The sequence below is a fragment of the Schistocerca nitens genome, chromosome 1, assembly GCF_023898315.1.
Source record: "Schistocerca nitens isolate TAMUIC-IGC-003100 chromosome 1, iqSchNite1.1, whole genome shotgun sequence".
NCBI classification, from domain to species: Eukaryota; Metazoa; Arthropoda; class Insecta; order Orthoptera; family Acrididae; genus Schistocerca; species Schistocerca nitens.
In genome coordinates, this window is record NC_064614.1 from 151,291,194 (window position 1) to 151,318,745 (window position 27,552).

At 40.3% G+C, this 27,552-nt stretch overlaps 1 protein-coding gene across 1 annotated transcript in view; it reads right to left on the reverse strand.

Moving 5' to 3' along the window:
• LOC126227561 (dynein regulatory complex subunit 3-like) overlaps window positions 1-14,038 on the reverse strand; it is a 150,026-nt gene extending 135,988 nt beyond the window's left edge. Inside the window, exons 1-2 of the mRNA XM_049942273.1 lie at window positions 13,908-14,038; window positions 12,288-12,497 (exon numbers count right to left, since the gene is read on the reverse strand). Coding sequence (XP_049798230.1) covers window positions 12,288-12,497; window positions 13,908-14,038 — 341 coding nt within the window. The remainder of the gene's footprint in view (window positions 1-12,287; window positions 12,498-13,907) is intronic.
• Window positions 14,039-27,552: the final 13,514 nt, after the last annotated feature.

The window sequence follows — 27,552 nt, forward strand, 5'->3', positions numbered from 1 at the left end:
ATCCAGCAACAATATTCCCATTAACCGCAACAGAAAGACCACCACATCAGAGGTGGGAGGCAGCGCTTCTGAGAACTTCTGCGAACACATCGCAAGTTTTCCAAATGGGTACAAGGTTCACATCTTCTAGCAGTGTCATTGCCACTGCTGGCGGTGCCCCAGCCACCTAACCCCCAATTGCAGCCCACTCTATTACAAAGGCAGCAAACATTACAGAAGGGCCAGTGGTGTTCTCCATCACATTAATGGCCAAGACAGCGGCTACTAGAGACGCTGGAGACGGTGGCCTTAGATGTCACTTCTAACCACCAGCAACAAGAACATGAGGTCAGTGGTGTGAACACTGATCATTCAAGGCTAGGACAGACTAACAGGGCAGGAACAGAGTTTTACATAACACGAGGTGTCACATTCAAAAGATTGGCCAAGCCCCCAGTTTTTGCTACAGAATGTCAGCTGGCACCATACACACTTGTGAAGGCAAAGAAAATTGTAGAAGACTTGTTAAATTCAGGAGTTATTAGATCTTCCTCCGGCACACAGTCTTCTCTGATCCATTTAGTCCCAAAAAAGGATAGGTCGCTCAGGCGTTGCAGGAATTGCAGAGTGCTCAGTTCCCAAATGATAGCTGATAGGTCCCAATACTGAATCTACATGACTTCTCTTACGTCTTAGCCAGAGCTAAAATTTTCAGTGTAGTGGATTGCACAAAAGCATATCACCAGATTCCTATGTTCCCACCCATCATAGGTAAGACAGCAATCAATATGCCCTTTGGGTTGTTTGAATTTGTACTAATACCGTATGGACATAAGAATGCTCCCCAAGCATGGCAGCATTTTATCTATTCAGTATTCAGAGATATGCCTACCATTTCTGTTATTTAGAGGACATTCTGGTTTTTACAAAGTTGGCAGAAGAGCATGAGAAACATTTAATTACTATTTTCTGTATGATAGTCTCACATGGCATTCTAGTGAATCAAGAAAAATGTAATTTACATAAGGAGCAGGTAACATTTTTAGGCCACTCCATTAGTAGTGAGGGAATTGACTACAGAGAGGATAGCAGGTATCCATAAAATACAATGTTCCAGATATCCAGAAATTATGCCATTTCCTTGGTACAATAAATTTTTTCAGAAGGGTAGTAGTCGCCACTCACCATATAGCAGAGATGCTGAGTCACAGGTACGTGCGACAAAAAGACTGTCAAACAAAGCTTTTGGCTAAACTGAATTAGATAACACACACACACACACACACACACACACACACACACGACCACAGTCTCTGGCTGCCAAGGTCAGACTAGCCTTGACAGTCATGTGCATGTGCATGCGTGTGTGTGTGTGTGTGTGTGTGTGTGTGTGTGTGTGTGTGTGTGTGTTCTCTATTCTGATGAAGGCCTGTTTGGCTGGAAGCTTTGTTTGACAGTCTTTTTGTTGTACCTATCTGCAACTCATCATCTCCGCTATATGGTGAGTAGCCACTTTCCTTTTCATAATATTGTTGCCTTAATTTATGACGTACAAGAGCAAATTTGCTTAGCTTAAATTTATAGTTGTCACAGTGTTGCCACTCCCATGAATGAATGAGCCTACAAATTATCTTGTTAGCAACAATGAACCAGATGCTATAAAGATACCTCTTCCTCATCAGGATCTTGTTTTTATCATATTTCCTTCTAGTTACTATTATATGCTTCTGCATTCTGGTGTCCAGTTTTTTTCATGTACTTAACCATATTCCTATCTCAATGGTGTGCTTCGCTTATAACAGCTACTTTTGTGGACCCTCCCCCTCCCCATTTTTCAGTAGTTCTCTGTACTCAGCCATAACTGTTTAATGACTGATCCAAAAATGGTTGATAACAGAAAAGACTCCCTTGCAACCAAAAATATTGGCTTCTACAGCTACATATATACACCACAAGCCACCAAATGGTGCATGGTGGAGGGTACCTTGAACCACTACTAGTCATTCCCTTTCTATTTCTCACAAATAGATCAAGTGGAAAATGACTGTTCATATGCCTCCATACGAGCTCTAATCTCTCTAATATCTTCATAGTCCTTATGTGCAATGGATGTTGGAGGCTGTAGAAGTGTTCTGCAGTCAGCTTCAAATGGCAGTTCTGTAAATTTTCTAAATAGTGTTCTCAAATAGAACATTGCCTCCCCTCTAGTGATTCTCATTTGAGTTCCTGAGGCATCTATGTAATACTTGTATGTCATTCAAAACTACCAGTGACAAATCTAGCAGCTCACCTTTGGACTGCTTTGATCTCTTCCTTTAATCTGACCTGGTGTGGATCCCAAACACTTGGACACACTCAATAATAAATTGTACTAGTGTCCTGTAATCAGTCTTCTCTAGAGATGAACCACACTTTCCTTCCAAACAAATCCAAGCTCCGCCATTCGCCTTTCCTACCACAAGCCTCACATGCTCATTCCATTTCATGTCACTTTGCTGCATTATGCCTAGATATTTAATCAGCATGACTGTACCAAGCAACATACTACTAATGAATTACTCAAAAATTATGGGTTTATTTTTCCTATTCATCTGCATTAACTTACATTTTTGTAGATTTAGAGCTAGCTGCCATCCATCACACCAATTAGAAGTTTTGTCTAAGTCATCTTGTATCATCTTTGACACCTTCCCTTTCACCACAGCATCAGCAGCAAACAGCTGCAGACGGATGCCCACATATTGCAACCTCAGGTTTCCACAGTTAGATAATTATATGATTTATTACCAGAGACATGGTACCTAGCATGTGAAAGTGAAGTCAGGTTTGAATGTGATAATGTTTGTTTTCCAAAACTAATACTTTTTCAAGGAACTGAAGTGGTAACTATGCTTTTTGAGTGAAAAAGCCCATAATTTGTGTTCTTAACTTCTGTAAGAAACATTGGTAAATGCACATTAAAGCATTGTATGCCAAATGCAAGAAAACTCTATTTATCAACAATCTTGTGAAAAACTTATATGCTAACTGTATCTATCTGTTTTTAGTATTGGTTAATTAGTTAACTAATCATTCTCTTATGCCATATCAAATGTTGGTTGGTTGATTCCAGGGAGGGGACCAAACAAAGAGCGAAGCCATCAGTCCCATCGGAGTATGGAAGGTTGGGCAAGGAAGTTAGCAATGTCCTTTTAAAGGAACCATCCAGCATTTGCCTGAAGCAATTTAGGGAAATAATGGAAAATCTAAATCAGGATGGCCGGTGTGGGTCTGAACCATCGTGCTCTCGAATGTGAGTCCAGAGTGCTACCACTGTATCTGCAAATGTCTGTTTGTTTTATGTTATAGTGTTTACAAAATTACTTTGTGCCCAATACACATAAGACACATTTCACATTTAGAAAGTCAACTGTCTCTTTTTTTCCTACTTAGTAAAAACAGACTTGGGCAGTTCCATTATGTTTATGTCAAAGTTTTTCTCAAATTTACATGCTTGTAATGAACTGCTTAATATACCTTCTTTTTTTTTTGTCAAGTATGTGAGAACTTGATACATTATAATTCAGAATCCAGTTCAAAGAGATTGAAACTGCAAATTGTATTTTTTCTACAATTTTGATGTATAGGGCAAAACATGTTAGGCCAAGAAGAGCAAAGATATAAAAGTGACCAAAGCTGTTTCACAATACAGAGGTGATGTTTTTTACACGTCAATTTTTTAGTCACCGAAAAACACATACAACAAATAATTTACTTTATAAATGTTTTCAAGTGTTATCTAGAGAAAAACCATAAAAATAAAAATAACAATAACAATGTCAATAATTCCAAATGTAATTACAATTTTGATTTAAATGGAGAATATGAAAAATTATGTTATTTGCAAAACAATTAAGTGGTCTTATTCATGTTAAATCCATCATTTGTACATAAACTTTTTATAGTTTGATATGAATAAAACAATATTTTACTATTTGGCTATTAAGAACTAAAATTCACATGATTTCAGAAAAATGTCTGAATATTTTGTGATCTGGTTGTCTTAGTGTATTGGGTACTGAATTATTTAGTTAGCAAGTACTCCAATTGGTCTGAAACTTAACAATTGAGACACCAAACCACAAACCAGTGAGTAGTATGATCCTGTTTCCATTCATTGATACCATAGGGGACAACAGTGGATACTGCTTCCTTTGCTCAGTATTTGGAACACCATCTGACTCCTGACTAGGTAATGTATAGTTCAGTCAGAAATGACAAAAATTGATACTCACTGTCCCTCATGATGAATATCAGATATGTATCACATTACATGTAGCACAGGTGTGGGTACTGGGACGCACTAGAGTACAGTCTTTATTTGCCTAACAAAAGACCCTTTGCGGTACGGAAGATGTCAGAACACAAGAATACACAATAAATATTAACAAAATAAGAACAGATACGCTAAAGTACCTTCCACACCTCGCAAATGAAATTGGCCTTGTTGCTGTGGGATTGGTTAAAAATAAATAAATAAATAAATAACATAAATAAAAGATTCTTAAGAAAATTTACATTTAAAAGTATATAAAATTTGTCACCAAGTATTAAATTTCAATACTCTTAGGTGCATACGATAGTTCTTAGGCCATTGTAGCCAGGCATCATCAAATAAAAAATAAAATAAAATAAAAAATAAAAAATTTACAGGACTTATTTACAATAATCACAATGCTGCACAAAATTTGTACATAAGTCACACTGTAAGCATTATTCACATTATCTGATAAATTAACAACATACATGTAACTGGTCTCACCAACAAATTCTTTAAACTCTTTTCAACTTTATTATTAGTTAAACTTTTTATGGCTGTTGGTATGTTATTGAGAATGTGTGTTCCTCAATTGTGGACACCTTTCTGGACCAAAATAAGTGACTGTAAATCGTCTTATTTGTAGTATTGATTCCACAAACTGAGCTGTTGGTTTGAAGAAAGAAAAGATATATTTTCAATGACAAATTTCATTAAGGAATAAACATATTGGGAAGCAGTAGTTAGTATCCCCAGTTCCTTAAACAGCCTTCTGCAGAACATTCTTGAGTTCACATCAAAAATAATTTGTATTGTACACTTTTGGGCTCAGAAATCTTTAGCTTGACTTGATGAGTTACCCCAGAAAATAGTCCCGTATGACGTAATGGAATGAAAGTAAGCATAGTACACAAACTTTTTTATTTTTGTGTCATCTATGTCTGACAAAATTTGCATAGCAAACATAGATTTGTTTAGGCACTTCACCACTTCTGTGGTATGCTCCTCCCAGTTAAATTTATTATCAAGCTGAAATCCCAAGACTTCAGCACTGTCAACTTCTTCAATCTGCTTGTCATCATATTTCAGGTATATACAACAGGAAACCTTTTACATGTTCTGAAATGCATACAGTATGTTTTTTCAAGGTTTAGTGACAGAGAATTGGCTAGGAACAATTTATTAATGTCGATGAAAATTTCATTAGCTGACTTTTCTAAGGCTACACTGGATTTACATCTTATTGCAGTGTTTTCATCATTTGAATACAAAACAAACTTGGCTCTGGTAATGTTACTGATGAAAAGTAAGGGCCCTAAAATGCAACCTTGGGGCACAACACATTTGCTTGTTCCCAGTTGGATGATGCCTGCTAGCTTAATACACATGTTTTTTCTATTGACACCCTTTGTTTTCTCTCAGATAGCATTTGAACCATTTTGCAGCATTTCCTGTTATACCATAATATTCTAATTTACATAAAAGGATGTTGTGATTTACACTGTCAAATGCCTTTGACAGATCACAAAATATACCAGTAGCCTGCAGTTTATTGTGTAATGAATTAAGCACATTCTCACTGTATGTATAGATAGCCTTCTCAATATCTGAACCCTTTAGAAATCCAAATTGTGACTTGGATAACATTTTATTTGTGGCCAGATAATTAAGAAGACAACTGTACATTAACTTCTCTGAAATTTTTGAAAATGCAGGCAAAAGTGAAACTGGAGAGAAGTTTGATGGTATTTCTTTATCTCCTTTCTTATATAAAGACTTAACTTCAGCATATTTCAATCATTCGGAAAATGTTCCACTGACACTAACTTAACACAGAGGCACAATGTTTAATCAACTTTGTCGATATGTTATCATAGCTGCTACCATTTTTTTGGTTTTATGGTGGACATTACTTCTACTGGTATTGTGATGGGTCATACTCATATTATTGTAGTTATTTGTAGTGACAAATTCTGAGGTATCTGTGGCAGTATATACTGATCCTGATAACCCCATCTTTTCAGTAACAGTTATGAAGTGCTTATTGAAAAGTTCAGCAACACTGCACACATCAGTTACCCATGTATCATTTACTCTTAATGCTATGTGCTCCTCATCATCTCTGGTTCTACCACTCTCTTCCTTTGCTATATCTCATATTGTCTTTATTTTGTTATATGATGTGACTATCTTTTCCTGGTAATGCATTTGCTTTGATGTCTGTACTGCTACCTACAATATTTTGCAATATGTTTTGTAATGATCTACAGCATTTACATCAGAGCTGTTTCTGGCTGACAGTTACCTTTTTGTCTTACAGGATTACCTTTACTCCATGAGTAATCCATGATTTTTTATAGACTTGGGTCAAATCTGGGTTTGTTTTGGGGAAGACAGTTTTCAATTAATTTAAGAATATAATTAATAATAGTAATGTATTTTTCATTCATGCTATGAGCTTTGTACACTGACTCCAATTCATGTCTTTGAAGAGTTTCCTAAAACAATCAATTTCTGACTTGCTGACTACCCTCTTGAACTCAGATTTAGTAAATATTGTTGCATATCATGGTCTCAGAGGCTACTAATTAGTGGTTTTATAATTAATTTTGTTCGTTACAAATTTCTATAAAAATATTATCATTGGCCATCTTTGAGCTCTTAGCTACTCTAATTGGAAAGCTAACAGTATGAATTAAGTTGAATGACAATGCTACTGACTGCAGTGAGTTCTTACTGTAGGCCAATAGAGTTTCAAAGTGATTTACGATAAGCTTAAAAGTATTGTTTTTAACCCATACACACATACTATTATGAATGATTTATTATAAAATTCTATTTCTGTTGCACATGCTTCCATATGCTCCTCTAGGCAAAATTTATGAATGTCTATGTTAATAAACTTATAGTAATTCCTGGTGAATGTGTCAACTCCTCCGTCCTCCATTTCTGTCCTACAAAAGTGAGAACCTAATCTAAATTCTGCAACACTTGACATGTCTATACCAATGGTCACATGATGTTCAGAGACGCAGATTATGTCAACTGGGTTGTATGACTCTAATTGATCAATACAGGTAGGTGGTTCATTAATTTTACTTCTTGGCCGTTGAATATTCTGATGCACTAAGGACAGTTGGCATTTCACAATGACTGAGTTCAATGTCAAATTATCCGGAGTTTCAACTCCCCCACTCGGATCTCCGGGGGGGAGAGCCTTGAACAATGCCACAAGTAAATACAAAAATAATGCAACAATAGCAACTTGGAATGTAAGATCATTATACCAACCAGGCAAAGTAAATAATGTTATACAAGAAATGAAACGTCTAAAAATTAATATTTTGGGTGTAAGTGAAACAAGATGGCCTGACTCAGGAGAAATGACCATTGACAACATGAAAGTATATTACTCGGGAAATTCTGATAGCCAGCACAGGAATGGGGTAGGAATAATTTTAGATGAGTATGCTAGTAAATCTGTCAAAATCATTTTACCAATCTCAGATAGAGTAATCAGTCTACATTTACAAACGAAACAAACAAATATTAATTTAATCCAAATCTATGCTCCAACAGCCGACAAAGACCAAGAAGAAATAGGAAAATTTTATGAAGAATTAACACAAGCAATAGGAACCTCAAAAAGCAGAGACATTATTATCATCATGGGAGATTTTAATGCCAAAATAGGTGAAGGAAGTGAAGGTGATCTTATTGGACCTTTTGGTTTAGGAACAAGAAATGAAAGAGGAGATTTGCTGTCACAATTTTGCCAGGAAAACAATCTGTCTATTACAAACACATTTTTTAAACTCCCAAAACGAAGACTTTATACTTGGAAATCACCAAGAGACTGTAATGAAGAAGTTTGCAGAAATCAAATTGATTTCATACTTATAAACAAGAGGTACAAGAATTCTATTCATGGTGTGAAAACATATCCGGGAGCTGATATATTTTCTGATCATAACCTTTTAGTAGCAAAGTTCCATGTGAAACTGAAAGCCATACAAAAGAAACAAAAGAAGGACTATATAAATACAACTATTCTAAGAGACCCCTTGACTAAACAAAAGACTTCTGAAGAGATTAATAAGTAATTAGTTAGGATAAAGAATAATCAAACAGAAGATATTGATGGCAAATGGGAACTTATAAAAGACACATTAAATAATGCATGTAAAAACACAATGGTGACCAAACACGACAACATGAAAAAGAAGTGGATGACAGAGAAAATATTACAATTGATGGAACAAAGATGAATACTTAAAAATAGAGATGAAAGTGAGTATAAAAGATTACATGCAGAAATACGAAAAGAAACACGGCAAGCAAAAGAAGAATGGTACAAGGAACAATGCTCTGAAATTGAGAGTTATGAAACAAGACATGATAGTTTCAACTTACACAAAAAAGTTAAAGATTTAGCTGGACTTAATAAAAAGAAAAGTACAAGTTTATTGTTAGATAAAAATGACAAAATAATTCCTGATGTTAAAGGTAAACTGGACAGGTGGACAGAATATGTCAAAGAACTATTTGAAGACACAAGGAAAGATCAAAAATTTTATGATAACATGATTGGAGAACGAGGACCAAGCATATCGAAAGAAGAAATATTACATGTTATCAACAAATCGAAGACAGGAAAAGCCCCTGGACCGGATAAGATACCAAATGACATCCTGAAACTCATAGGAATAGACCATATAGATATATTTCTACAATTATTTAATGATATTTATAATTCGGGAATTATTCCTAGGGATTGGTTGACATCTACCTTTGTTACATTACCCAAAAAGGCTAATGCCAAAACTTGTAATGATCACCGTACAATAAGCTTAATGAGTCACACCTTAAAGATATTTCTAAAAGTTATACACCAACGAATATACAAAAAAGTAGAAGAAGGTATAAGTGAAACACAATTCGGTTTTAGAAGTTCCCTCGGTACAAGAGAAGCATTGTTTGCTTTTAACATATTAGCGCAACGATGTATGGAGGTTAACCAGCCACTATATGTGTGCTTTCTGGATTATAATAAAGCATTTGACAAAGTTCGTCATGATCATCTCATAGAATTGTTAGAAAAGAAAACACTTGATAAGAAAGACATCCGCATTATATACAACCTCTACTACAATCAAACCGCAACCGTGAAGGTAGAAAATGAATTATCGAATGATATAGAAATAAAGAGGGGTGTGAGACAAGGTTGCGTTCTCTCACCCTTATTGTTTAATATGTATTCAGAAGACATAATCCAGGCAGCTCTATCAAATGAAATAGCTGGCATTAAAGTGAATGGGCTAAACATTAACAATGTTAGGTTTGCTGATGACACTGTACTACTAGCTGGAAACCTCAAAGATCTACAATTACTTCTTGACAAAGTCGCAGAAAAAAGTGAAGAATTTGGCTTGACTCTTAACGTAAGCAAGACTAAGTTCATGGTGATATCTAAAACACACCAACAAGAAAATCTTACAAGCAATAGGGAAACAGTCGATCAAGTATGTAAATTTAAATATCTCGGAACAATTGTAAATGAGGAGATTGAAAGCTCAGAAGAAATTAAATCGAGAATAGGACAGGTCAGAAGTATCTTTAATAAGATGAAAAATGCATTCTGTTCAAGAGACATTTGTTTAAACACAAAAATGAGGTTGCTAAGATGCTATGTATTCTCAAAATTATTATATGGAATGGAAGCGTGGACATTGAAAAAGAAGGACATGAACAGTTTAGAAGCTTTTGAACTGTGGGCATATAGAAGAATACTTAGAATTAGTTGGGTGTCGAGGATTACTAATCAAGATGTCCTAAGAAGAATGGGAAAGGAAAAAGAATTAATTAAAACTATTAAAGTAAGGAAGCTACAATATTTAGGCCATGTTATTAGGGGAGTAAATTACAAAATATTGCGAATAATACTAGAAGGGAAAATTTGTGGGAAGACAACGAGGGGTAGAAGACGGACATCCTGGATTGACAATTTAAAAAATTGGTACAACTGTTCAACGTCAGAACTCCTTAGATCGGCCAAATCAAGATCAGAAATTGCCATGATGACAGCCAACCTTCTTAGAGGAGACGGCACATGAAGAAGAAGAAGAGATAAAACTCGGTCGAAATAAAATTTCTGCTCAATGACGAAAATATTTAACCAACAGCTGTGTTTGCTGATCCAATGAGCCAGCATTATGCTGTTTAGTTTCTTTCTCAAACTGAACAGTTGTTTTAATCCTGACCTTTCTTAGAACTTAACTTCTTTCTGTTCTACCTATCCTAAAATAGGTGCTGCTCCAACAACTGTAACCACTTGTATTTTACCAGTCATGGCAGTGCCTCCCCCCTCCCATTTAAATTCCTGCTATTAGTACAGCCAGCTTACCCTTCCCTTTCCTGTTGAGGTGTAGGCCAAGCCCAGTATAACTTCACCTGCTGAGAGAATCAACAAGAACCACACCAATATGTGACTCTGCACATGACCCAAGAGGCCATTCCAAATCCAAATTAACTCTCCTGACACAAGAGTTTACATGAGGTCAGCCATGGTGTCTCAAAACAGACACAAACTCTACACTGGTATATTTAGAGGTTAATGCAATCTTTACCAGATCAACTCTATATTGTACCCACGATGTTTGTCAATACTGTTGCCCAGCCCACCCGCAATAACACCTATGTCTTCCATGGTGAAGTCTACACAGAGTGAACCTAAACCCTCTGTCACCTGACCCAGACCAGCATTGGGTTTAAAAAATTTGGTGACCTGATAGGCTGATCCTAATTCATCCTGCAGAAGCTGGCCTACACCTCTGACATGAGAACTACCTAACAACAAAACTTTCTTTCATTTTGCTGATTTCCCTACATTTTTATTCAATTGTCTACTGAAAATTTGTTGTACCCCGTCTACAACTGCCTCTGCCTGAGGCACATCAGTTTCTATCTGAAGGAATGGGTCAAAGTTATTTTTTAAATTCACCACAAAGCTGTCTAATGAAGTTCTGATCCTGTTGCTTCTGTTATCTGTTTCCACTTACCAACTTTCTTTCCACTTCTCCCTTCTTAACCTGTATAAGACTTTCCTAGCCAGATTTAACTCAGCCTGAGGGGCAGCGATTTTCCCCTCCTGTGCCACTGTCTTCCTATCTCTACTTCATATCCTACAAGACCACTGATGAGTCTGATTCACTTTCCCAATTTCCATGCCTCTACAGTTATCCAAATGAAAAAAAAAAAAAAAAAATTAACTGCATTCATCACACCAAATCTTAGAGCTAAAAATTCTACAGCAAATCAGGCACTTTTTATTCACGGTAAAACTAATACTTTAGTGAGAGTAAGTCAGTTAAATTACTGAAAAACAAGAAAACATGTGTATGAAAATTAGGCATACTTACAACTGTAAGTAAACAAAGCTATTACGTGCAAAGTTTCTAGGTTCAGCAAATTAAATTTATAATGTGTTTTGCAAATAACAATTAAAAAATGAAGGATATGCTATACTTAATTTGCTGGAAAGAAAAAAAGAACAATTAAATGAGGTTCTTTAAGTTTACTGTGTCAAAACGTAAACAAAAATACGACAGTAACCCTACTTCGTGATCTTTTCACATTTTATGGAATAATACACGTAAGACAGTGAAACCTTTAATTGTAAGCTTGAAAAACACACTGATACATGTATTTAATTAGTTATCATTATTTAACTAAGTTTTATTTCAGTCTACATCTCTCTTTTGTGAGAGAGCACAAAACTCCTGTCTCTTGCCTGGCTACCAACATGCTCAAAACAAACTTGTGTTGCCATCCCCCAGCATGGTTGCACATACTAGTTTACATAAAATGTAAATACGGTTGTAATGAAACACCAAGAAATGTAACTTTAAAGTAAAAGTCCTTGAGAGACTGCCACATATGTGTTGCTTAAGACAGAACAATTTCAAAAATATATGAAATTGAAGGACATTTGCCTGAATGGGAGAAAGGATACTTGTTATAGAGTTCCATTGCTTCATCTCCTACTTTCAAGAGTGCCTTGCCCTCTTCATCACCTTCATACAATGAGTTGAAAAGCTGTTCACTGTCTAGTTGCTCAACAAATGCTGCAGAATATAGCTCTGATTTTTGCTCTTCTTCTTTCTGTTGCTCAATGTGAACCTGTGCCTCTGCCTCAGTCTTTTCAAGTGCTACAATTGTATCACTGAAACAGATACACAAGTACTGTTCCTGTGTGTGTGTGTGATAAAGCGATGCTACATTTATAGACATGAATAATGAGCTGAAATTAAAACAAAAAAAAATGGATGACACACAAGGGATATTAGTTATTTTAAATTCACAAATTTCATTAGCTGAAGACATTAATGATTCTACTTGATTTTGTGAACACTGTATATTATATAATTTTTACACAAGTAAGATAAACTTCACTGACAATTTAAAGTTTGACAGTTCTGGCAATAGAATTAACACATCAGCTGTGGCAAAGCCTGTGACAAAATCTAGCTAATTATTCTCTGAAGATTCTGTATTCTCTACCTGAATAATATGGCATGTCAAAATAATTTTTTGACATGCTATATTATACACAAGTATAAAGTAACTAAATCTTCAGAAGCAGAAGGAAATGTAAATAGAAAATGAAGGAACATGAATGGTGGTAGTCATAATATGCTTAAAAATGTCTATTCACCATTGTGACAATAATTAATTTAAAGAAAATTTTTTTGACAATATATGACACAGTTTTGTACTCTGACCTTCTACCTATCCTACGAAATAGTCCTCAAAGTCCACCAGGATGAACGGTCACCACCAAACTGTAGCCACGAGCAAAGTGGACAAATCTGTGGTCATAGCACACTCATTTTCAATAGCTGCTTCACTACTCAAGCCATCTGGATCCTCCCCTCCACCATCAGTTTTTCTGAACTGCGCAGATGTGAGTTACTCTTGCAAGACATTCTCCACTCCCAAGATCATTGCACCCTACAACCTACAGTAATCTACTGTCCCTACATCCTCTACTCAACAGTTTCTGCCCCCTCTGTCCTATCGCCTCCTCCCAATTCAACTCCCCTCATCCTCACTGTGCACAGTTCCCTGTCTTTTTCCCTTTTCGGTTCCTCTCTTTTTCTGCTTCCTGCCCCCCCTCCCCACACGTCCACAGCATCTCGATGATGTGCCTGACAGCCTTGCCCTGCTACCAGCTAGTCCCTGTACACTCCACCACACTGCTCAGACTTCTCTCCCCCACCCATATCCTGCTATCTCTCCCCCTTCCCTGTCCCACTCTAGATTGCAGCTTCAATTCAGTGCAACACAGTTTCATTCAGGCCGAGCGACCAGACACAGCGATCATGTATGCGTGAGAAGTGTTTGCCTGTCTGTTTTCCTTTCTGAAGAAGGCCAAAAGCTCAATGTGTAACAGCCTTTTTGCTGTGCTTGTCTGCAACTCAACATGTCATCTTTATGGTAAATAGCTGTCTATCCTATTCATAACATTGTTAAATATAAAATATATATTAGGAGTAAAAGCTGCTCACTTACAGGTCATCACAAGTCAATATGTGATTGATATAATGCTTTTTATTATGCGATCAAGCTATACCTGTATTTCTCCCGTGCTAATTCCTTATCACGGGGGTGAATATAACGGTAATGATAGTACACCAGTTTTGGCAGACAAGCATAAACAAATTCAGCGAAGCCATCTACGTCTGCACATGGATTACCATCCATATTAAGTGTGCGCAACAGGGAGAAACGTCTCAAATATACAACCTGGAAAAAATGTGACACTCCTTTTAATTTTACATCATACATTCATAAAATATTACTTTTTTTCCAATCATTAAGGCAGTGGAAACACTAATAAAGTTTTTCTACTTCTACAGATAACAGGAAAGACACCTAAAATACCTGAAATGACACACACACAAACGGGAAGTGCTGGTAGATAGACACAATAAAAAACACACAAGCACACACACAAATTTCAAGCTTTCATAACCCAAGGTTACTTCATCAGGAAAGAGGGAAGGAGAGGGAAAGACGAAAGGGTGTGGGTTTTAAGGGAGAGGGAAAGGAGTCATTCCAATCCCGGGAGCGGAAAGACTTACATTAGGGGGAAAAAAGGACAGGTATACACTGGCACACACACACATATCCATCCGCACATATACAGACACAGGCAGACATATGTAAAGGCAAAGAGGTTGGGCAGAGATGTCAGTCGAAGCGGAAGTATAGAGGCAAAGATGTTGTTGAATGACAAGTGATGTACGAGGGGCGGCAACTTGAAATTAGCGGAGGTTGAGGCCTGGTGGGTAACAGGAAGAGAGAATATATTGAAGGGCAAGTTCCCATCTCTGGAGTTGTGGTAGGTTGGCATCAGTGGGAGGTATCCAGATAACCCGGACGGTGTAACACTGTGCCAAGATGTGCTGGCCGTGCACCAAGGTATGTTTAGCCACAGGGTGATCCTCATTACCAACAAACACTGTCTGCCTGTGTCCGTTCATGCAAATGGACAGTTTGTTGCTGGTCATTCCCACATAGAAGGCTTCACAGTGTAGGCAGGTCAGCTGGTAAATCAGGTGGGTGCTTTTACACATGGCTCTGCCTTCGATCGTGTACACCTTCTGGGTTACAGACCTGGAGTAGGTGGTGGTGGGAGGGTGCATGGGACAGGTATTACACCGGGGGCAGTTACAGGGGTAGTAGCTGGAGTGTAGGGAAGGTGGTTTGGGGATTTCATAGGGATGAACCAAGAGGTTACAAAGATAAGGTGGACGGTGGAAAGACACTCTTGGTGGAGTGGAGAGGATTTCATGAAGGATGGATCTCATTTCAGGGCATGATTTGAGGAAGTCGTATCCCTACTGGAGAGCCACATTCAGAGTCTGATCCAGTCCCAGTAAGTATGCTGTCACAAGTCGGGCACTTTCGTGGTTCTTCTGTGGGAGGTTCTGGGTTTGAGGGGATGAGGAAGTGGCTCTGGTTATTTGCTTCTGTACCATGGTTGTTCCCTTTGATTGTTGGTATGTCTGGCCTTCAAAAGTGAAGAAGTTGTGAGTTAGGATGGAAGTAATGAGGAAAGAGGTTTTAGGTAGGGTGGCAGGTGATCGGCGTGAAAGGAAGTGCTCCATCGAAGCAAGGTCCTGGACGTGCAGGGTATTTGAGTATATGAAAGTGGCATCAATGGTTACAAGGATGGTTTCCGGGGGTAACAGATTGGGTAAGGATTCCAGGCGTTCGAGAAAGTGGTTGGTGTCTTTGATGAAGGATGGGAGACTGCATGTAATGGGTTGAAGGTGTTGATCTACGTAGGCAGAGATACGTTCTGTGGGGGCTTGGTAATCAGCTACAATGGGGCGGCCGGGATGTTTGGGTTTGTGAATTTTAGGAAGCAGGTAGAAGGTAGGGGTGTGGGGTGTCGGTGGGATCAGGAGGTTGATGGAGTCAGGTGAAAGGTTTTTTTAGGGGGCCTAAGGTTCTGAGGATCCCTTGAAGCTCCGCCTGGACATCAGGAATGGGATTACCTTGGCATACTTTGTATGTGGTGTTGTCTGAAAGCTGACGCAGTCCCTCAGCCACATACAACCAATGATCAAGTACCACGGTCGTTGAACCCTTGTCAGCCGGAAGAATAACGATGGATCGGTCTGCCTTCAGATCACAGATAGCCTGGGCTTCAGCTGGGGTGATGTTGGGAGTAGGATTAAGATTTTACAAGAAAGATTGAGACTCAAGGCTGGACGTGAGAAATTCCTGGAAGGTTTGGAGAGGGTGATTTTGAGGAAGAGGAGGTGGGTCCCACTGTGATGGAGGACGGAACTGTTCCAGTCAGGGTTCAATTTGGATAGTGTCTTGAGGAGTTGGATCATTAGGTGTAGGATTATGATTATTTTACTTCATGGCAAAGTGATATTTCCAACAGAGGCTACGAGTGTAGGACAGTAAATCTTTGACGAGGGCTGTTTGGTTGAATCTGGGAGTGGGGCTGAAGGTGAGGTCTTTGGATAGGACAGAGTTTTCGGATTGGGAGAGAGATTTGGAGGAAAGGTTAACTACTGAATTGGGGTGTTGTGGTTCCAGAATGTGTTGACTAGAATTTTGAGGTTTTGGGGGAAGTGGAGCTGAAAGTGGGAGATTGAGTAGATGGGAGAGACTGGGTCTGTGTGCAATGAGATGAGGTTGAGGTTTGTTGGAAAGGTTGTGGAGGGAGAGTGAGTTGCCTTTCCGGAGGTGGGAAACCAGGAGATTGGATAGTTTTTTGAGGTGGAGGGTGGCATGCTGTTCTAATTTGCAGTTGGCCTGTAGGAGGATGCTCTGAACAGCCGGTGTGGATGTGGGAAAGGAAAGATTGAGGACTTTGTGATTGGGGATAAGAGTTGAGGGGTGTGTTCATTGGCTGAGTTGATGTGTAGGTGAAGGATTAGGTGGGTGAGGGCAATGGATTGTTCGGTTTGGAACTGGTATAGGGACTGATGGAAAGAGGGGTTACCGCCCCCCGGTGAGAACCTGTCCCATGCTCCCTCCCACCACCACCTACTCCAGTCCTGTAACCCGGAAGGTGTACATGATCAAAGGCAGAGCCACGTGTGAAAGCATCCACCTGATTTACCAACTAACCTGTCTACACTGTGAAGCCTTCTATGTGGGAATGTACTGCAACAAACTGTCGATTCGCTTGAACGTACACAGGCAGACAGTGTTTGTTGGTAATGAGGATCACCCTGTGGCTAAACATTCCTTGGTGCATGGCCAGCACATCTTGGCACAGTGTTACACCGTCCGGGGTATCTGGATACCTCCCACTGACACCAACCTATCAGAACTCCGGAGATGCGAACTTGCCCTTCAATATATTCTCTCTTCCCATTACCTACTAGGCCTCAACCTCCGCTAATTTCAAGTTGCCGCCCCTCGCACATCACTTGTTATTCAACAACATCTTTGCCACTGTACTTCTGCTTCGACTGACATCTCTGCCCAGCCTCTTTGCCTTTACATATGTCTGCCTGTATATGTGCGGATGGATGTGTGTGTGTGTGTGTGTGTGTGTGTGTGTGTGTGTGTGTGTGTGTGTGTGCGCGCGCCAGTTTATACCTGTCCTTTTTCCCCCCTAAGGTAAGTCTTTCCGATCCCAAGATTGGAATGACTCCTTACCCTCTCCCTTAAAACCCACATTCTTTCGTCTTTCCCTCTCCTTCCCTCCTTCCTGAAAAAAGCAACCTTGGGTTAGAGGGAAACATTCCACGTGGGAAAAATATATCTAAAAACAAAGATGATGTGACTTACCAAACGAAAGCACTGGCAGGTCGATAGGCACACAAACATACACACAAAATTCTAGCTTTTGCAACCAACAGTTGCTTCGTCAGGAAAGAGGGAAGGAGAGGGAAAGACGAAAGGATGTGGGTTTTAAGGGAGAGGGTAAGGAGTCATTCCTATCCCAGGAGCGGAAAGACTTACATTAGGGGGAAAAAAGGATGGGTATACACTCGCGCACACACACACATATCCATCCACACATATACAGACACAAGCAGACATATTCAAAGGCAAAGAGTTTGGGCAGAGATGTCAGTCGAGGCAGAAGTGCAGAGGCAAAGATGTTGTTGAATGACAGGTGAGGTATGAGTGGCGGCAACTTGAAATTAGCGGAGACTGAGGCCTGGTGGATAATGGGAAGAGAGGATATATTGAAGAGCAAGTTCCCATCTCCGGAGTTAGGATAGGTTGGTGTTAGTGGGAAGTATCCAGATAACCTGGACGGTGTAACACTGTGCCAAGATGTGCTGGCCGTGCACCAAGGCATGTTTAGCCACAGGGTGATCATCATTACCAACAAACACTGTCTGCCTGTGTCCATTCATGTGAATGGACAGTTTGTTGCTGGTCATTCCCACATAGAATGCGTCACAGTGTAGGCAGGTCAGTTGGTAAATCACTTGGGTGCTTTCACACGTGGCTCTGCCTTTGATCGTGTACACCTTCCGGGTTACAGGACTGGAGTAGGTGGTGGTGGTGGGAGGGTGCATGGGACAGGTTTTACACCGGGGCGGTTACAAGGGTAGGAGCCAGAGGGTAGGGAAGGTGGTTTGGGGATTTCATAGGGATGAACTAACAGGTTACGAAGGTTAGGTGGACGGCGGAAACACACTCTTGGTGGAGTGGGGAGGATTTCATGAAGGATGGATCTCATTTCAGGGCAGGATTTGAGGAAGTCGTACCCCTGCTGGAGAGCCACATTCAGAGTCTGATCCAGTCCCAGAAAGTATGCTGTCACAAGTGGGGCACTTTCGTGGTTCTTCTGTGGGAGGTTCTGGGTTTGAGGGGATGAGGAAGTGGCTCTGGTTATTTGATTCTGTACCAGGTCGGGAGGGTAGTTGCGGGATGCGAAAGCTGTTGTCAGGTTGTTGGTGTAATGCTTCAGGGATTCCGGACTGGAGCAGATTCGTTTGCCACGAAGACCTAGGCTGTAGGGAAGGGACCGTTTGATGTGGAATGGGTGGCAGCTGTCATAATGGAGGTACTGTTGCTTGTTGGTGGGTTTGATGTGGATGGACGTGTGAAGTTGGCCATTGGACAGATGGAGGTCAACGTCAAGGAAAGTGGCATGGGATTTGGAGTAGGGCCAGGAGAATCTGATGGCACCAAAGGAGTTGAGGTTGGAGAGGAAATTCTGGAGTTCTTCTTCACTGTGAGTCCAGATCATGAAGATGTCATCAATAAATCTGTACCAAACTTTGGGTTGGCAGGCATGGGTAACCAAGAAGGCTTCCTCTAAGCGACCCATGAATAGGTTGGCGTACGAGGGGCCATCCTGGTACCCATGGCTGTTCCCTTTAATTGTTGGTATGTCTGGCCTTCAAAAGTGAAGAAGTTGTGAGTTAGGATGGAGGTAATGAGGAAAGAGGTTTTAGGTAGGGTGGCAGGTGATCGGCGTGAAAGGAAGTGCTCCATTGAAACATGGTCCTGGACGTGCAGGGTTTTTGAGTATATGAAAGTGGCATCAATGGTTACAAGGATGGTTTCCGGGGGTAACAGATTGGGTAAGGATTCCAGGCGTTCGAGAAAGTGGTTGGTGTCTTTGATGAAGGATGGGAGACTGCATGTAATGGGTTGAAGGTGTTGATCTACGTAGGCAGAGATACGTTCTGTGGGGGCTTGGTAACCAGCTACAATGGGGCGGCCGGGATGTTTGGGTTTGTGAATTTTAGGAAGTAGGTAGAAGGTAGGGGTGTGGGGTGTCGGTGGGATCAGGAGGTTGAAGGAGTCAGGTGAAAGGTTTTTTTAGGGGGCCTAAGGTTCTGAGGATCCCTTGAAGCTCCGCCTGGACATCAGGAATGGGATTACCTTGGCATACTTTGTATGTGGTGTTGTCTGAAAGCTGACGCAGTCCCTCAGCCACATACAACCAATGATCAAGTACCACAGTCGTTGAACCCTTGTCAGCCGGAAGAATAACGATGGATCGGTCAGCCTTCAGATCACGGATAGCCTGGGCTTCAGCAGTGGTGATGTTGGGAGTAGGATTAAGGTTTTTTAAGAAGGATTGAGAGGCAAGGCTGGAAGTGAGAAATTCCTGGAAGGTTTGGAGAGGGTGATTTTGAGGAAGAGGAGGTGGGTCCCTCTGTGACGGAGGATGGAACGGTTCAGTCAGGGTTCAATTTGGATAGTGTCATGGGGAGTTGGATCATTAGGAGTAGGATTAGGATCATTTTTCTTCGTGGCGAAGTGATATTTCCAGCAGAGAGTACGAGTGTAGGATAGTAAATCTTTGACGAGGGCTGTTTGTTTGAATCTGGGAGTGGGGCTGGCGGTGAGGCCTTTGGATAGGACAGAGGTTTGGAGGAAAGGTTAACTACTGAATTAGGGTGTTGTGGTTCCAGATTGTGTTGATTGGAATTTTGAGGTTTTGGAGGGAGTGGAGCTGGAAGTGGGAGATTGAGTAGATGAGAGAGACTGGGTTTGTGTGCAATGAGAGGAGGTTGAGGTTTGCTGGAAAGGTTGTGAAGGGTGAGTGAGTTGCCTTTCCGGAGGTGGGAAACCAGGAGATTGGATAGTTTTTTGAGGTGAAGGGTGGCATGCTGTTCTAATATGCGGTTGGCCTGTAGGAGGATGCTCTGAATAGCCCATGTGGATGTGGGAGAGGAAAGATTGAGGACTTTTATTAAGGATAGGAGTTGACGGGTGTGTTCATTGGCTGAGTTGATGTGTAGGAGAAGGATTAGGTGGGTGAGGGCAATGGATTGTTCAGTTTGGAACTGGTATAGGGACTGATGGAAAGAAGGGTTGCAGCCAGAGATGGGAACTTTAAGTGTGAGGCCTTTGGGGGTAATGCCAAATGTCAGACAAGCCTGAGAAAATAAAATATGGGAGCGTAATCTGGCTAGGGCGAAGGCATGTTTGCGGAGGGAATGTAAATAAAACTTAATGGGGTCGTTGTGGGGGTGTTGTGAGGGTGCCATGGTATTAGAAGGTGGAAAGTGTAACATGAGGCTGAAATGAAAATGAAAATAAAAATATATGGGGAGAGATGAAGGTGAACTGGAAAGTAACTGTAGATCTGGTGTGAAAAAGTGTTGGTTACAGCTGGGCTATGTTGGACTTGGGTTAGTAGACAACGATGTGCACAAAGGTTAGGTGGTTGTGTTGCCGCCAAAACACGTTAAAGGGTGGAGAAATTCGGGAAAATTTCGAAACAACTGCGTGTAAATGTATTAAAAGGAGTGGTTTTGTGGTGGCAGATTATGAAAATGAGGCTAACAATTGTCTGACGAAGAAATAATGACATTAAAACCTGTGGGAAGCGGCTAAAAATTATCAGTGATGTGGGAAAAACGGAAATGGAAATAAAGCAAAAGTTATTAGAACTAGCCGAAAAGGTTGTTTAATAGGTGAAAGGAACTGTTTGTGAACTAGAAACGGCGGATTTTATAGCAGCGGTAGTGTTGAAATCGGAAAAAAAAAATGTTTTTGGTTATGGTTTGGAAGTGGGTTACGTATTATTGAGTATATAGAGGCGGGATAAAATTGTATAGTAGATTACAGTAAAAAGGAGAAGGTGAATAGAAAGTGAGACTACTGGCAAAAACAGAAAGAGAAAATAAGACGGCAGAAAAGATAACGAAATGCAACAGTGACAATAAGAGCTGGTCCTACTCCAAATCCCACGCCACTTTCCTTGACGTTGACCTCCATCTGTCCAATGGCCAGCTTCACATGTCCGTCCACATCAAACCCACCAACAAGCAACAGTACCTCCGTTATGACAGCTGCCACCCATTCCACATCAAACGGTCCCTTCCCTACAGCCTAGGTCTTCGTGGCAAACGAATCTGCTCCAGTCCGGAATCCCTGAAGCATTACACCAACAACCTGACAACAGCTTTCGCATCCCGCAACTACCCTCCTGACCTGGTACAGAAGCAAATAACCAGAGCCACTTCCTCATCCCCTCAAACCCAGAACCTCCCTCAGAAGAACCACAAAAGTGCCCCACTTGTGACAGGATACTTTCTGGGACTGGATCAGACTCTGAATGTGGCTCACCAGCAGGGGTACGACTTCCTCAAATCCCGCCCTGAAATGAGATCGATCCTTCATGAAATCCTCCCCACTCCACCAAGAGTGTGTTTCCGCCGTCCACCTAACCTTCGTAACCTTTTAGTTCATCCCTATGAAATCCCCAAACCACCTTCCCTACCCTCTGGCTCCTATCCTTGTAACCGCCCCTGGTGTAAAACCTGTCCCATGCACCCTCCCACCACCACCTACTCCAGTCCTGTAACCCGGAAGGTGTACACAATCAAAGGCAGAGCCACATGTGAAAGCACCCACGTGATTTACCAACTGACCTGCCTACACTGTGCTGCATTCTATATGGGAATGACCAGCAACAAGCTGTCCATTCGCATGAATGGACACAGGCAGACAGTGTTTGTTGGTAATGAGGATCACCCTGTGGCTAAACATGCCTTGGTGCACGGCCAGCACATCTTGGCACAGTGTTACACCGTCCGGGTTATCTGGATACTTCCCACCAACACCAACCTATCTGAACTCCGGAGATGGGAACTTGCTCTTCAATATATCCTCTCTTCCCATTACCCACCAGGCCTCAATCTCCGCTAATTTCAAGTTGCTGCCACTCATACCTCACCTGTCATTCAACATCATCTTTGCCTCTTCACTTCTGCTTCGACTGACATCTCTGCACAAACTCTTTGCCTTTGAATATGTCTGCTTGTGTCTGTATATGTGTGGATGGATATGTGTGTGTGTGCGAGTGTATACCCATCCTTTTTTCCCCTTAAGGTAAGTCTTTCCGCTCCCGGGATTGGAATGACTCCTTACCCTCTCCCTTAAAACCCACATCCTTTCGTCTTTCCCTCTCCTTCCCTCTTTCCTGATGAGGCAACAGTTTGTTGCGAAAGCTTGAATTTTGTGTGTGTGTGTGTGTGTGTGTGTGTGTGTGTTTGTTTGTGTGTCTATCGACCTGCCAGCGCTTTCGTTCGGTAAGTCACACATCTTTGTTTTTAGATATATTTTTACCACGTAGAATGTTTCCCTCTCTCTCTCTCTCTCTCTCTCTATATATATATATATATATAACAGAGGGAAACATTCCACGTGGAAAAAATATATCTAAAAAGAAAGATGATGAGACTTACCAAACAAAAGCGCTGGCAGGTCGATAGACACACAAACAAACACAAATATACACACAAAATTCAAGCTTTCGCAACAAACTGTTGCCTCATCAGGAAACAGTTTGTTGCGAAAGCTTGAATTTTGTGTGTATATTTGTGTTTGTTTGTGTGTCTATCGACCTGCCAGCGCTTTTGTTTGGTAAGTCTCATCATCTTTCTTTTTAGATATATATATATATATATATATATATATATATATATATATATAAATGATTGATTAAAGAAATCTGTTGAAACTATAATTAATCTAATCATTTCTTTACGATACCTTCAGGAGTGATACCTATTCCTAGATTCATCATCTTTGTTAGTAGGTTTTGTCAGGACAGTTACTGTCTACTTTCAAATGTCGGCCAGTTCAGTTTCTTTAGCATCTCTGTGACATTTTTCCACAAGTCCAACGAAACTGTGACCATTCATGCAAAACTTTTACATTAGTATCTCCTCTTAGTCCTATTTGATAGGGGTCCCACATCATTGAATAATATTCCATGATGGGTTGCACAAGTGTTTTGTAAACATTCTCCTTCATAGGCTGACAGCATTTCCCTAGTTTTCTACCAATCAACCTACATCTGTCATCTGCTTTATCTATGACCTAGCCCCTGTGTTCATTGCATTTCATATGCCTATGAATTATTACACCTAAGTATTTTGAGAGTGGACAAATTTCAACTAACTCATAGATATTATAGTCATAATATACTAATTTTGTTTTGTTTTGTGAAGTGCTCAATTTTACATATCTGATATTTAAAGCAAGTTGCCAATACTTGCACCACTTTGAAATCTTATCAAGATCTGATTGAATATTTGTGCAGCCTTTTTCAACTAGTACTTAATTACAGATAACTGCATCACCAGCGAAAAGTCTGGCATTACTTTTAATGTTATCTACAAGATCATAAATACACAACATGAACAACAAGGATCCCAACATACTTCCAGGTACACACTTGAAGGTACTTCTACATCTGACAATGACTCTCCATCCAAGATAACATGCTGTGTGTCCTCCCTACTGAGAAATCCTCAATTCAGTGACAAATTTTACTCAATAACCCATATGAATGTACTTTCAAAAATAAGTGTAGGTGTGTTACCAAGTCAAATGCTTTTAGGAAATCAAGAAATACTGGATTTACATGACTGCTTCGACCTGTGGATTCCAGAATATTCAAGTGAGGAAACTGCAGGTTGAGTATCACATGGCGATATTTCTGGGACTCATGCTGGTTGGCATAGAAGAGGTCAGTTTGTTTGAGGTTCCTCGTAATGTTTGAGCTACGATTCTACAACAGGATCATATCTGTTATGCCTATTTGTGGACAGGTGAGACCTGTCCTTGCTTTCAGCTACTGGGTATGTAGTTTGTTGTTTGAGTGGGGAGTCTATGCCGAAATATGGTTAAAAGAGGGGCTAACTCAGCTGCAAATTTTGTACAGAATGTGACAGGGATTCCAATAGGTGCTGGAGTTCTGCACAATTTTAGCAATTTATGCTGTTTCCCAGCACCATTGCCATTAGTAGCGATATTACTCATGCGTTTAACAGTGTGAGAATTAAACTGGGCAATACTCTTGGATTTTTGTTTGCAAAGGAACATTCAGTAACACAGGTCAGCACTGCTGGTTTCAGATCCTGTCACACCCATGAATGTCCAGACACTAATTTGGGCACTCCTAACAGCCTTTACATGTGATCAGAATTTCTTCATGTTTTGTGAGTGATCTTTCAGTAATATTCTGCTATAATGATCACTGAAGACTTCACGCATTGTCCTCTTGACAGGCAAAAGCATTTCATTTGGCATCACTTGATTTACAGCCCTACAATTTGTTTTGTGCGTATTATGCAAGTAGTCTCACCTTCTTTAGAAATGACTGTGTATATCAGAATCTAGAAGCATGTGCTTGTTACTTGTTACTGAAGAATACTTGTAATTGTAAGAGCAGTTATCTAGATTTCTCACAAGTTGCTGAGTGTCTCCTAGTGGGGATCTGTAAACAGTCACAATTACAAGTGAAATTATTCTGCAGTAAGAACTCAAAAGCACATTCTTCTAGGTTGTGATCTACAGAGAAACTATCTGTTTAAATATTTTTTACTTTGTTTCCAACTTTTCTAAATGCAGCAACACCTCATTTTTACTTGTTGACTCTACACGAACATGATGGTAGACTGTATTCCTTGATATTTAAGATGGTGATTTGAAAAGTTCTCGGAATCACCACGAGAAGTCAGTGCTAGCGCAACGAGTTGTTCACGTGATATTCATTTCACTGTTGCCTGTAAAAAAGTGTCATGTCAGTGCTCTTGGAAGAAAGCTGTGGCGGTGACACGGCTCTATTGTTGTTCCCATGTAGTGATTTGCAAAGATGGAAAATATTGAGGTTCGAGAAGTGATGAATTACTTCGTAAAGAAAGGTATGGAAGCAAAGTACATTCATGCCGGTTTCCAGAATACATTGGGGGACTATGCTCCATATTCAACTGTTGCCAAGTGGACAAATGAATCTAAATTTGGTCAGGAGAGCTTAGATGATGATCCACTGAACAGACGGCCAAGATGTGTCACTACTTCAGAAATCATTGCAGAAGTTCACAAAATGGTCACGGAGGATCAACGATTGAAAGTGCATGAAATTGCTCATGTTTCCCAGATGTCATCTGAAAGGGTATATCACATTTTAACTGAAGAATTAGAAGTGAAAAAATTATCTACAAGATGGGTGCCATGACTCTTGTCACTGAGAATGGACATATCCGAACAATGTTTGGCCCGTTTTAGGAGAAACGAACAAGATTTTTTGCACTGGTTTGTGACTACAGATGAAACTTGGGGGCACTACTATAGCCTAGAGACAAAACAACAGTCAAAGCAGAGGAAACATGACGATTCTCCACCACCAAAGAAAGCATGGACAATTCCTTCGACAGGAAACGTCATGGCGTCAGTATTCTGGGATGTGAAGGAGATTCTGTTTGTAGATTATCTCCCCACTGGACAAACAATTACTGGAGAATACTATGCTAACCTCCTGGACAAATTTCAACAAAGGATTCGTGAAAAAAGGCCAGGTTTAGCAAGGAAGAAAGTCACCTTCCATCAAGACCATGCATGCCCACACAAGTGCCATCGCCATGGCAAAATTACATGAACTAAGGTATGAATTGTTGCCACACCCACCTTATTCACCTGATATGGCTCTGTCAGACTTTCATCTCTTCCCAGAACTGAAAATTTTTCTTGGTGGACAAAGATTCACTGCAAACCAAAAATTTATAGCCAGAGTTGACAACTATTTTGCAAGCCTGGAAGAAACTCATTTTCAAGATGGGATCAAGGCACTGGAACTTCGTTGGACCAAGTGCATTAATCTACAAGGAGACTATTCTGAGAACTTTTCAAACCACCCTCGTACCTTCTTCTAGACAAACCAGAAACTCACCGACCTAGTGTTTCAGCCTCTTAATATTCTGATGAAACTAATTTTATTTTTCTAAAACTCATAGACACATTACAATCCAATTCTGTTTTCATTACTTTATTACTTTCAAGACTACCTGGCTCATAACCTGGATCTGACTCTAGTAATCACAGGTACTTTTTCTTGTGTGATTGTGGATCTCCTTACACTTGCTGCGAGATGCTCAAGTAATCTGTCATACCCCCTCCTACGCAGATGCAGGCCACGATCTGTGTATCCCATCTACCAATTGCAGCTCAGATACGAAACTGTACTGGAGCTGGCCAGTGCAAGTACTCCCTGCCGTATTCACACTGCTTGCAATAATCTGCTGGCATAATATTTTGGTGACCAGTTGTATTAATTATCTGGGATGCTTCTGTACTGTCGCAGCGAGGTGACTCACACGAACCTGGGGCACATGCTCACAAATGCCACTCTTCCTGTCTATACAAACTGGCCGTCCAGCCAATAATAAGGAGCATAGGTGAGCACTCGGGGTGCGGACTATGGTCTCATCAGCTGGGGAAGCACCATCAGTCTACCACTGTCCACCGTCCTGCCAGGTGCTGCCAGCGAGACATTGAGACCACATTTCTCTTCCACTGTTTGCCACTTTTTTCGTCAGGTGCAAAGATAGGTATGTGGTGCAGTGAAATTTTGTTGGATCAAAGATTTTAAACTAGTGCATCTACAGAATATCACCATTTCTACAAGTAGGATTATTTCAGTATAAATGTGATGTAAGATTATTTAACTAAGATAAAATATGTGACACATTAACTAATGAACTATAGACAAAATACAATATTCACAGAAGAAAATAATTGAACAATAAATTTAAGTGACATATTCCAAAGATGTGGCTGAACAAAATAATCTTGTCTTTAATAGGTCCTACATTACAGACACATAACAGTAATGTTATTAAGCAGGTGAGGAAAGCGGCTGTGATTATACTGTAGTAACCAAGTAACACACAAAACTGATCCAAGTAACACAAATATGGCTTTATTTATAAACCTCTGCACAACAATGGAAAAAAGCCTCTCCTGACTCT